At 40.4% G+C, this 12758-nt stretch overlaps 1 protein-coding gene across 7 annotated transcripts in view; it reads left to right on the top strand.

Moving 5' to 3' along the window:
- Positions 1 to 9993, top strand: part of MED7 (mediator complex subunit 7) — a 101715-nt gene extending 91722 nt beyond the window's left edge. For 6 of the 7 annotated variants that reach the window (XM_043988780.1, XM_043988777.1, XM_043988781.1 and 3 more), the window contains 2 exons: positions 4313 to 4483; positions 9079 to 9993. In XM_043988780.1, the coding sequence (XP_043844715.1) occupies positions 4313 to 4483; positions 9079 to 9795 (888 nt within the window). In that variant the 3' untranslated portion in view covers positions 9796 to 9993. Of the gene's footprint in view, positions 1 to 4312; positions 4484 to 5677; positions 5766 to 9078 lie in introns of those variants that run through there. The other variant, XM_043988782.1, reaches the window with a different exon arrangement.
- The last annotated feature ends 2765 nt before the right edge of the window (positions 9994 to 12758 follow it).

The raw sequence follows: 12758 nt of genomic DNA, 5'->3' as shown, positions 1-12758 counted from the left end.
ACCAGGTCCCTTGGCTTTGGCACTGGACCCTAAATACAGGGGTAGACAGATTTTTATTCACTGAAAACAATTAGTCAAATAAGACCAATTAATTAAAAGAAAACAATTAATCAGGATACAAAATTGGGTCATCCGACTTCTAATTGGAGGAAAGATTAGGAACTTTCCAAGTTCAGAAAGAAACAAAGTTACAATTCAGCTACAATTCCCTGAAATCAGCAAAAGGTGTCCCAAGTGTCTTCAAACAAACTTGAGGTATAATTGTGAGAAAACTCTTTCTATCAGTCTCTTCATTTGACTGAGTTTCTGGTCAATGTAACCTAGTTATTAGTAAAGGGTCTCTAAATAGCAGGTAGAGGTGGTCCAGTTTCCCGGCCACACAGGGCTAGTTTCAAACAATGCATTAAGATTTTAGATCAATTCCCACAATTAAATAAGTGTTTTCACAGATCAGAAATTGGACTAGACCCATACTTTGAAGAGAAAGGGAACTGAGCTAGCTCCAGAATTGAGTTACAAGATGAAGTCAGTGTGTTCACTCAATTCCCACTACCACATGTTGTTCTAATTCCCTCAGTAGGTAGAAGAGTCAAACCTTGAATTCTGTTTTCTAATTCTTAGGCTAGTGATCTTTGTATTACATCATTCAGCATCCAGGACTCAACCTAGAGCATCATCTAGAGGACCAATTAGGCACAAGCACTCTCTAGGACTCAAGAGACACAGAATTACTTAGAAGTGTCTCTGAAGTACACATTGTATTTTATATTCGTAATACTAATACAATTCCTGGCCATAGTAGGGGATAGAATGTATTTTAATGTATTAAACACACAGACTTCTGCTTACCCTGGGACTCAGAGTCAATATGTGCCTACTCTTTGAAAGATCTGCCCAAAGATGACAAAAAATGGAAGTAGTCTGTGGAAATACAGGCACACTCATTCCCTCTTCTTTTGAATGTCTCAAGGCTTTTAGTTCTTTTTTTAAAATTAAATTAAAAATTTTAAATTTTGAACATAAACACTCCCCAAAAAGAGCATTTCCACATATGCAACAGGACACAGAGAGGATTGCATATGAATTGGTGAATCTCCATTTCATATAGCATGCATTTCATATTGCAAAAAGTATGTAACAAATTCTACACTAGTTTCCAAACTGTTCTACTTTTCTGTGATTCTTTTTTTTTCTGTTCTCTTCTGTGTACTTTAACCCATATTGCAATAGCCTTTTTTAAAAAAAAAAAATCACCTTTGGGGCAGAGCACCGGCCCTGGATTCAGGAGGACCTGAGTTCAAATCCGGCCTCAGACCCTTGACACTTGCTAGCTGTGTGACCCTGGGCAAGTCACTTAACCCCAATTGCCTCACCAAAAAAAAAAAAAATCACCTTTGCTAATCTCCACTTCCTAATCCCTGCTCTTAATTAAAAATAGTAACAACAACAACAAACACTTGTGAAACTCTTGCCTGCCTTATGAGACTCAACAGTCTCAGGATGCACAGCAATATATATTTTTGAAAAAATGTATGTATTCATGAGGCTCTATGTGTATTTGTGTGTGTTCATGACTATAAATAGTTCACAGAGAATTCTACAAAGATGATGAAAAGTGCAGAGTTCAAGAGATGATAAATTATCCATCTTGAAGTTACCGCCCATAGCCAGAGAGACTATGAGTATTGATAATTACAAAGGAATGGCTGGCAGTACAGATGTGGTATTGTGAACTATATCCAGCTGAGTGAGACAGCTCCTCATTGTCAGTCAGTCAGTCATAAACATTTATTAAGCAACTCCTATGTGCCAGCCACTGTGCTGAGTGTGTGCATGGGGGAGGATACAAAGAAAGGAAAAAGACAGTCCCTGCCCTCAAGGTGCTTACAATCTAACAGGGCAAGACAATATCCAAAAAGCTAAGAGGGAACAGGGTATCTGGATTCAAGGAATGAAGATTTTCAGAAGTTGCCTGAGCTCTTTCTGTTATGGTACCAAAGCTCAGCTTTTTAACAATTTTTTTTTCTCACTTAAAAGTCCTTTCCCCATTTCCCTTAGCCTTATAATAATTAGTTTGTGTTCAGTCATTTTCACCTCCCATACACCTCTGGGAATCTTAAGTAGATGAGTAGTTAGGGATAAAAGTGAAAGTAGTCTAAAGCCCACTCATTGTTTTGCAGAGGCTCCTTCAGATTAAATTTCACACCTCCTACAATTTCTAGGGTAGGGAATGACTTGGTCTTTTAGACTTTGCATACCTTCAGCTATTTCTAAAGTCTTCCCTGGGACTACCTCTCCCTGATCAGCTTCATTTATTGACTTCCCTATCTTCCTTTAAGTCCCACCTAGTCCTTTATTTTATTGGAGGCCTTTCCTAAAGCCTTTTAATTCTAGTACCTTCCCTCTGTTAATTATTTCCTATTTATCCTGTGTATATATAGCTTTCTTTGTATATATTTGTATGCCTATTGTCTCCCTTTTTATATTGTAAGTTCCCTGAAGGCAGAAACTGTCTTTTGTCTTTTTTTGTGTCCCCAGAACTTCTCACAGTGACTGGCACTTAGTAAGTGCTTAATAAATGGTAAATGATTGATTGATTTTTAGGCAAATATCCATTATCTGATTCATAACCTAGCTCTTTGAGAAAAACATTTTTGAAAGTATATTTATGGGGACAGTTAGGTGGCGCAATGGATAAAGCACCAGCCCTGGATTGAAATCCAGCCTCAGACACTGGGCAAGTCACTTACCCCTCATTGCCCTGCAAAAAAAAAGTATATTGGTGTAGTAGGATGGGCAACTCCATTTGGTTTTTAGCCTCCATTTTGTGACTAAGTAGTCCATATGTAAACTTTTTTTTTCTCCCTGTAATAAGAGAAGTACTTGACTATATAGTTTGGCTCACAAATCTGTTAAACAACTGCTAATGACTGTGTTTCCCTAAAATCTGGTAAACAACAGTTAAGTCCCTGCAAATGGCATTAAGTATATTGTCCCAAAACTCCCCAAAGTCCCAAGTTAACACTTGCTAATGACATTAGGAAACTAAAACTTTGATTGACCAGTTCTATAATTGATAATTTAATCATCGGCTTAGGTAACTAACCACCAATCAGAACATAGATGTACTTGGGAACTCCCTTCACCAGAAGCATAAACCAACCCTAGTCTTCACTCTGCTCTTGAGTTTCAACCAAGACAGGCTTCTTTGGACTCTCTCAAGAGCAGTGCAAATTGTTGATTGATGGAGACTCACCAGAAGGCCACCTCCTCAGGAGCAAGGCAGGGAAGGGCACTTGCAATGAGCACTGGTCTGACAAACAAGACCTTCAGGAATCAGGTTGGTGGTTTGTTCCTAGAGAGGTTGATATTAATATATTGTCAACCCTAAGAAGCATAGTATTAAGGACTAAGGGCTGTGGCAGTAAAGATTTGGGCAAAATATGCTAACCCTTGACATTAGCTTCATGGGCTCTTTGTTCTTGGCATCTGGGGCTGAGAATCTCCTTCTCAGGACAAAGCAATCCTCAGAGCATTGGGGGTGGGGGTGCAGGTGGCCGGAGTGTCTTTCTTTTATTTGTTTGGTTTTTTGTTTGTTTTTTGGTAAGGCAATTAGGGTTAAGTGACTTGCCCAGGGTCACACAGCTAGTAAGTGTTAAGTGTCTGAGGCTGGATTTGAACTCAGGTGCTCCTGACTGCAGGGCCGGTGCTTTATCCACTGTGCCACCTAGCTGCCCCGGGAGTGTCTTTCTACTGGTCCTCTGACAGAAGGTTCCTACTTTTTCTCTAAGAGCATAGTACTTCTTTACCCAAGAATTTCATTTGAGCCCAGAATAAAAAAAAATAACACTTACCTAACGAAGTAATTTGTCTAACATTGTGCTGGATCTAGATGCCAGGTTTTCTGATTCAATTTCTTCTTTTCTATTGAAAATTTTATTTATGTTTTACTTTTACTGTAAAATATTTATAGATTACTTCCATTTCCTAAGAGGACTTTTATAGCAATGTAAAAAATTAAGTAAAATGAATAATAGAGTGACTTTATCTGAAAGTGTATGGAATATTCCATATCTGTAGCGCTCCTATCTTTCTATTTAAAAATGAACAGAGGGGCAGCTAGGTGGCGCAGTGGATAGAGCACCAGCCCTGGAGTCAGGAGGACCTGAGTTCAAATTCGGCCTCAGACACTTGACAATTACTAGCTGTGTGACCTTGGGCAAGTCACTTAACCTTCATTGCCCAACTAAAAAAATTAAAAAAAAAAAAGATTTGCAAAGTATTGCCTTACATGTAGACTTATTTGATTCAGGTGCTGGAGAAACTGCAAGCTTCAGTTAAGCAGTGTCCACCAGTGAACATCGGAACAAAGCCCAAACAAGCAGCATCCAGCAAAGTCCAACAGCATCCAGTAAAGACTTCTTCAAGCCCAAGATCAGTGGAAGGAGCACAAAAACGAACAGATCAGCATGCTTTTGGAGAGGTGAATTCCCCATCTTGGAATGTACTTTGACTTTACTTTCCTAAGAGTGCCTTGGTCCCATATGTTTCCTATGAGCTTTTCTACTTTCCATTGATGGTGGCTATTTGTGGCAGAATTTGAACTGTTTATTTATGGAGCTGTTTAGTTGCTCCTTTTCGTATTACAGTTCAGCAAGTGTCCTTGGCTTCCAGCTTATTGTGTATTCTGGGTGACTATTGAAAACAAATAACATTGGTGAGAGTTTGTGAACGACAGTCTTAGGAATCCTGGCCTTCACTGTACCTTGAACTTGTCTGTGTTAGCCATCCTCTCCTAAGGGCAGGGATTGTGTCTTTGCCCTTTTTATGCCCAGTGCTTAGCATAGTTCCTAGCATTTAGTAAACATTTAATAAATGCTCGTGGACATGAAGAAGGTTGAAAGACAATTTCTGGGTAATTTAATCCTTTTATTAATAATTGTTTACTAATAAAAGGATTGATCATTTGGCTATTAGACCAAAGACAATCATGGCTCATGTGCCCATTGGAAGAGGGGTGTTCTGGAGGGTGGCAATCAACTTTGACTGGCTAACAATGAGGAAATGAATATTACAATGAAGGGCTGGAGCTGACCTTTGATTGTCATTTACTTTTTAAATTAGCCCCAGTTTTGGGTAATCTATTCAAATAATTTATCCCTCACCCAAACCTGGGCAGAAATCAAATGTATCAAATGTATTTCAAACTTGAGAGCTAGATGGACAATTTATTTTTTGGAGGCAATGAGGGTTAAGTGATTTGCTCAAGGTCACACAGCAAGTAAGTAGGTGTATCAAGGCCGTATTTGAATTCGGGTCCTCTAGACTCCAGGGCCGGTTCTCTGTGCACTTCAACACTATAGGAAAAAAAAAAGTATTTTTCATGCAAATACTTTTCCCCAACTATTTTTCTTCCTGCTTTTAAGTATCAGCAGCGATTTCAGCTGTGATTTGACAAAAGGCTCCCTTTTTTTTTTTTTTTTGCCTCTCACTGGAAAAATGCCCCCGAAAAACCGCAACATCCCGCAAAAGGCACAGGGAGCATGCGCAAGCGCAGGAGCGCAGCGAGACGGGAGCCAAGCCCGCTCCAAAACAGAAAGTGTGTGGGGAGGTTTAGTGCTTTTAACGGACGGCTCCAGCAGCCAATCAGAAGGTGCTCCATCGGGTTGGGGGGGACGCTTCTTCCTGGCTAAGGCGGCCGGAAGTCGGAGGCCATAGACGCGGTTTATCCGCGACGCTCTAGAAACTGCTTATCGTAGTGGGAGGTGAGTGCGAATTTCATTTTGGGATGTGGGATCTCGGCACGGTTTTTTTGTTCTCTTCGGGGGATTCCTCGGCCGAGACACAGACCGGGGAAAGGACCAGTGCAGCCGCGGGCTCCTGGCCGTTTTGAGGACCCTCGGGGTGCTCGCTCCTCTCTGTTCTGTAAACAAATCTCCGGCTGCCCCCCTCCCCCCGTTTCCCCACTCCCTCGCCTCCCCCTGCTAGGGCGGGGGTCCCAGCGTCTCCCCCTAGGGAGAAGCTCCCCACTGGAAGAAGGGGCGTGCGAGGTGTGTCCCCCCTGCTCCAGTCGGCTGGATGACACGGGGTGGCCCCCAGGACCCCTTTCCGAGCGGCTGTCTCCCCTCGCCAGCGGAGGAAACTGAGGCTCCAAAGGATCGCATTCTCACTCCCGGTGCCTGAGACGGGCACCCCCCTCCTCATCCCCACGTCCTGGTCCCCCTCGAGTCTCTGCTAAAACCCACCTTCCACGAGAAGCCGTCCCCGCGCTGTGAATGCGAACGCTTTCCCTGTTAACACCGACCCCCCGCCCCGGTGCATCTCTTGTTCATATGTGGGTGTGGCCCCCCCCCCCCCAGATCGTGTGCTCCTCGATGAAAGGGACTCTCAGAGTTTTATTTTTTAACTTTCCTTATATTCCCTTCTCTGCCTCCCTGGCAGAGGAGGAGCTTAGTAGATAGATGCCTGTTGACTTTTACTGCCGTTTTGTTAAAACGGAATGAAACTCGTTTTAGAGGGGTAGGAGACTTTAGATATGGTAACAATAGCCAAAGTGCATTGATATTGGTTCTTTAATGTTTCCAGATATTTTACCTCGGTGGTGTATCGTTTGATTAAAAACAACCCTGCGAAGTAGACGCTTTTATATTCCTTATTTTGGAAAAAAAAAAAAAAGAACTCCAAGAGGTTAAGTGGATTGCACGGGGTTGTTTTGCTTAAATGAATCCCCAAGCATTATTACATGAGGACTCTGTGTTAGACACTGGGAATTCAGGGACAAAACAAAATGCCATGCCCACAAGCTTACATTTAACTGTATGAGATATAATAGCTGGAATTAGAGGTGGTGGTTAAACAGTTTTGAAGTAAACTAGGGCTACTACTAAGAAGTGTAGGTGAAAAGGGACTGAATACTATGCATGGTGGATAGTCTTTGAAAAAGTCATGGTTATAGGTTATGAAAAATTCTCTTGACTGAAAACCCCATATTTTACAAATGAAACTTTAGCTTGGTGATATTTAAAGCAACTTTTTCAAGATCACACAGGCAGAGCTGGGATTAGAGCATAGGTGGTAGTTGGTTGTTTTTTTTTAATAATTTGCAAGGTATGATTTTACCACCATGCTCTCTGTCCTGTAGTTTAGAGGAAGGACTATCTAGATAGGATTTATTTGGCTGTGTGGTAAGGAGACAGGGAATTCCAGGTGAGGGGAACAAGAGTTAGTCTGTTATTTTGGGGGAGGATGAGGAAATTTGTCTTACAAGTTGAGAGGATGCATTGACTTAAGACTTGTAGTCATAAGGAGCAGTGGTGAGTGAAAGCCTTGGCCAAGTTCACACAAATGGTAAGTGGCAGTCCAAAATCTGGAACCCATGTATTTTAATGGTCAATCCATTGCCTCTCTACCCTTCAAGTTATATAGGCTGAATCAGCACTACCTAGCACTATATTATCCTCTCTATCCTTGTTCAAAGCCACCTTCACCCATCTTAAACAATAAAAAAGGATGGTGGACTGTTCCTTTTTTTTCCATAGCTCCCATTATTTCCTTTTCAACCACTAGGATTTTGATTCAAGAAAATTTCGGCTTTGGAGGGAACTTAAGTTGCCATCTAGTTCAGTTCATTCCCCAGAAGGAAGTCCCATTATAATGTAACTGACTAGTGGTCATTAAGAGTCTTTTATGTACAAAGCACTGAACTAGTCACTAAGTGGTAGTGTGATACAGAGAGAGAGAGAGAGAGAAGGAGAGAAGGAGAAGAAAGCTGCTTGTTATCAGGGAGCTTAAGTTCTCTAGTCTAGAATTACTAGCTGGTTATTGAACATTTCTGATTTGGATATTCCACAGGTATCTAAAACTAAACATATCCAAAACAGTTTCTTTCCCCAAACTTAACTTTCCCATTTTTGATAAAGATACCGCCAATCCTTTGGTCACCCAAGTTCACAACTTTTAGAGATCCTCAATGATTCATTGCTTCTTTATACTCTTGGATAAATCACTTCACTTTCTTAGGTTTATTCTATCTATAAAATGAGGGGATTAGCCTAGAAGGCGTCTGAAATCTCCTACAACTCCAGATGCATGATTCTATGATCCTGAATTGCCTTTTCCCATCTAGTCATTTTGGTTTTTTCCTCTTTCCACACCTCTCAGATCCATCCCTTTTCTCACCTGACTTATCACATAGTTCAGCTGTTCATTTCTTCTTAAATGAATGATTACAATAACTTCCTAATTCGTATTCCTGCCTCAAATATCTTCCTCTTCAATTCTTTCTCCACACAGCTGCCAAAGGGATATTTCCAAAGCAGGGATCATATCACTCCCCTGCTCAAGCTTCAGTTGGCCCCCTATTGCCCCTAGGATCAAATATGAGCTCTTCTCCGGAATTTAAAGATCTGCAATCTGGCTTCAGCCTACCTTTCCAAAATTACCTCTCTCTTCACACATTTTATCATCCAACCAGTCTGCCTCACTTTCTGTTCCATCTCCCTTCTCTGCTATTGTATGTCTCCATACACTTCCATATTTTCCTGCTAGACTGTAAATAAACTATTTGAGAGCAGAGATTATATCTCTGCATCCCTGGCACCAGTGTGCCTGAAGAGACTTAATGTTGTTTAATGAATGAATTCTAACTGGGACTCTTGCCCAATTCTTTCACTCATATAATACCTTATGTGGTCTTGGAGCATTCTGATTAAGGAATTCTTTGGGGAAATTAAGGAGAATATCGTGTCAACATTGATAAAGTTTGCTTGACAGTCGGTTTCAAATTGAATCCATCCTTAAATTTCAGTTGTTTAGTGTACTGTTTAGACAGGGTAGTGGAGTTAAAAAAAAAAAAAATTGGCCAAGGAACCCAGGAAGAAAGCCCCTACTTTTTTGATCTTCCCTTTTGTTTACGAGGGAAATCTGGTAACCAAAGAGACTCTCTTTCCTTTGGTCCCCATACTGCTAAAAAAGGCCAGAAGAAGTTATTTGAACTGATAGTTCTAAATGTCACATTTTATTCTTGTTGAGACAGTAAGTTTGTGTGGCTCTGATCTGATCTTTGTTATATATCTGTAGGTACTTGGATCTTTCAAAATGGGTGAACCTCAGCAAGTAAGTGCACTCCCTCCACCACCAATGCAGTACATCAAGGAATATACAGATGAAAACATCCGGAAAGGTCTAGCTCCTAAGCCTCCACCTCCAATAAAAGACAGTTATATGATGTTTGGCAATCAGTTCCAGTGTGATGACCTCATCATCCGCCCTTTGGAAAGTCAGGGCATTGAACGACTTCATCCTATGCAGTTTGATCATAAGAAAGAATTAAGAAAACTCAATATGTCTATCCTTATTAACTTTTTAGATCTTTTAGATATCTTGATTAGGAGTCCTGGAAGCATAAAACGTGAGGAAAAGTTGGAAGACCTAAAGCTGCTTTTTGTCCATGTGCATCATCTCATAAATGAATATCGACCCCACCAAGCAAGGGAGACACTCAGAGTTATGATGGAGGTGCAGAAAAGGCAACGCCTTGAAACAGCTGAAAGGTTTCAGAAGCACCTGGAACGAGTTATTGAAATGATCCAGAACTGTCTGGCTTCTTTGCCTGATGATTTGCCCCATACAGAAGGAGGAATGAGGTTAAAAACAGAGCCTATGGATACTGATGACAGCAAAAATTGTGTTGGACAAAATGAACATCGAGAGAATTCTAGTCACAGAAGAGACCAGATTATAGAGAAAGATGCTGCTTTGTGTATCTTAATTGATGAAATGAATGAAAGGCCATGAAGTCTTTTAAAAATTTGTTGTACAAACTTTGGGGGGGGGATGGGGTGGGGATGGGCAGGGTTATGTAGCCAAAAATTGTATGACATTGTCTTGCTTGACACTCTCGAAACTTGTATAGAAATATAAACTTGCCTGATCATGAAATTATGCATTTAAAAGGTAGAAATTTATTTTTCAAACATAAGTTCTTAATTGAACAGAACAAGGTGACATGTTGCTTATTGACTTGAGCAGAATCCACAGATTTACTTCTTTTAAAAAATAGAGTATAGTTGACACTTTTCTGAAGAGAACTTAAATACACATTTAAGTTAGCTTGCAAACAGTTCTCTTAACTTTGTTTCATCTTTATTTTGTTGGTCATACACAAATGAGGTTATAGTTTGAGCTGCAGAAAATGCCCCATGGCATGTTAACTTTTATAATTAACATTTAAATATTTTTAAAGTGAGTTTAATCATAATTTGAGTAAAGTTTTTTCAGGTTACTTGTAGTTTGTATTCATAAAAATCTGATCAACAAAGCATCATGAAACAAATATTTATTTTAAAACTACATGATTTGGAGTAGCTTTCCCAAGAATAAAAAATTTTAGTGGACTGAATTCATATCCCCTTTTTTCCCCAATTTGGTCTTTTGTGTGTCAAATTCATGATTTGAGGGAATTTAGAGTTCTGTTATCTCTGAACCTGGAATTCGATATTATGATACTACTTTGTATAGAGAAGTCACTGTTAATATAAACCCATTGGTAAATTCATTAATAATGAATACTAAAGTTCAGATGTGTTCATGGATGACTGGGATGGCAGAAGTAATCAAGAAACATGATTTTAACTAAACTTTAATTTCTACCTCTTTTTGTCAGTGAAATTGAATTTTATCTCTTCTTGCTTTCTTAAAGTAAAATAAAGTAGTGGGCATCTAGGAAGAAAAGTAGGAATTTGTTCATTGCAGTATTAGCTCCTGGATACTGGATGCATTTCAATTACTCTGATTAAGGTTTTTTGTTTGTTTGTTTTTTGTTTTTTGTGTGAGGCAACTGGGGTTAAGTGATTTGCCCAGGGTCACACAGCTAGTAAGTGTCAAGTGTCTGAGGCTGGATTTCAACTCAGGTCCTCCCGAGTCCAGGGCTGGTGCTCTATCCACTGTGCCACCTAGCTGCCCCTGATTAAGTTTTTTTAAAAAATAAGCTAGAAATTTCCTACAACATACTAGCTTTCATATTTTTTCCAGTAATGTTGCACTTCCCTATTGGAGCTAAAAGGCATCCATGTATTATCCCCAAAGTTCTTCAAATTCAATAAAAATTCATGTATATTACAATACAAAACAGCAAGAATACAGACCTCTCCTCCATTCTGTTATTCCAACTCCTATAGTCCTAAATGCGGAAGAGAGAGTCCCCAATACCCAGGGTCAAATGTAGGGCTCAGTTGGCCTGAAAAGGGAGAATTGGACCAGGGCCGGGGTTCAGAGAATGTTATTGTAGAAGGAGCAGGTAGGATGAAAGGTGGCTCAGGATGCTTTAAAGTAGCTGAAATGATTTTGTTCACCCACCACCTGTCAGGGTCAGCCAAAATAGGTTTCTACAACAACTCTTGGGCAAGGTGGAATAGAATGAGGATTGAAGTCTGAGATAAGGCACCCTGACCCCAGAAATGATGTCCCCTGTAGGAGACTAGCCATCACCTTACTCCAGTGGTTGTTTTTAGTAGTCTGCTCAAGTGTTGTCCATGTAGAGGGTGAAAACCAACAGGAATAACTAACTGGACCATGGGTCTCAGGAACCATGCCCATCTCTAGCATATCTTTCCATACCACAGCAAAAGTACAGAGCACACAGTCTAGTTATAGGATGGAGACAAGATTGAGGGCACTGAGTCTTAGGGTCTGGAATGGTGCCAAGGGATGGAGGCAGCTCAGCAGGAGCCTCACTTCCATATAAAAAGATGGAAAGCCTAAACAATAAACCTACCGAGTATGTAGAAATTGGGCAGGCTGGGAAGTGATACCTGAAAGGACCTTAATCCTTACACACATATGAACACACCTCTATTCCTGTTCCTCATGTGCAAAATGGAGGTAATATGGCTACTTGCCCTCTAAAGTTGTTAGAATTGTTCTATTTGGCCTCGGAGAAACAGAAGCAACAGGTATAATTTGTAGAGACAAATTTAGGCTTGATGTCAGAAAAAAGTTCTTAACAATTAGAGTTGTCTCAAAGTGAGGTGGTTTGCCTTAGGAGGCAGTAGGGTAGCTTTTTAAGCTTCTTTTCTCTTTCATATCCAGTCAGTCACCCCAGTTTCCTCTTTCACCACTCAAGCACAAGCCTACATTAAAATTAATCTGCTCTTCCTTTGCCTGCGGTCAGGCTTTTCCACCTCTACTCTTTCCCCCTCCAAACTGTTTTCCAGAATGCTAGAATAATTTTCATAATAATCTTGTCATGTACTACCCATCTCAAAAATTGTCAGTGGCTCCCTACTTCCTACCTAGTGAAGTTTAAATTCTCCAGTATTCAAAACCCTCCACATTATGTTACTATTTCCCTCTTTTCAGCCTTTCCTTGTATTACTTCCCTCCATGCATTCCCTCCTGCCAAGCTAGATTACCTCCTTGTCTCCCTAACTCAAAACATCTCTATGACTTTCCTCAACCTTGGTGCCTGGAATGTCAGCAATTTCTCTCTCAGATATCATATAGCACTTTGTTTCAAAAATCTTAATGTACTTTTCATGTGATAGTGGGTTATTCTCAGCTCAATAAACTTATTTTCTCCCGAATCAAGTAGAAACTCAAATTCCTCTGTTTGGCATTTAAAGATTTTTCACAGCCTGGCCCCTTCCTCCTTTTCCAGACTTCTTACACATTTTCCCCCTCCATACACTGTGTTCCAGACACTGGTCTGTTTCCTATTCCTCACCTATGATGCTATACCTTAGAACTTTTGTTTTCCACTG

Source organism: Dromiciops gliroides, chromosome 2 (assembly GCF_019393635.1).
Source record: "Dromiciops gliroides isolate mDroGli1 chromosome 2, mDroGli1.pri, whole genome shotgun sequence".
Lineage (NCBI taxonomy): Eukaryota > Metazoa > Chordata > Mammalia > Microbiotheria > Microbiotheriidae > Dromiciops > Dromiciops gliroides.
Note: the sequence above shows the minus strand (reverse complement) of the source record. Positions and strands in the feature narration are given on the sequence as shown.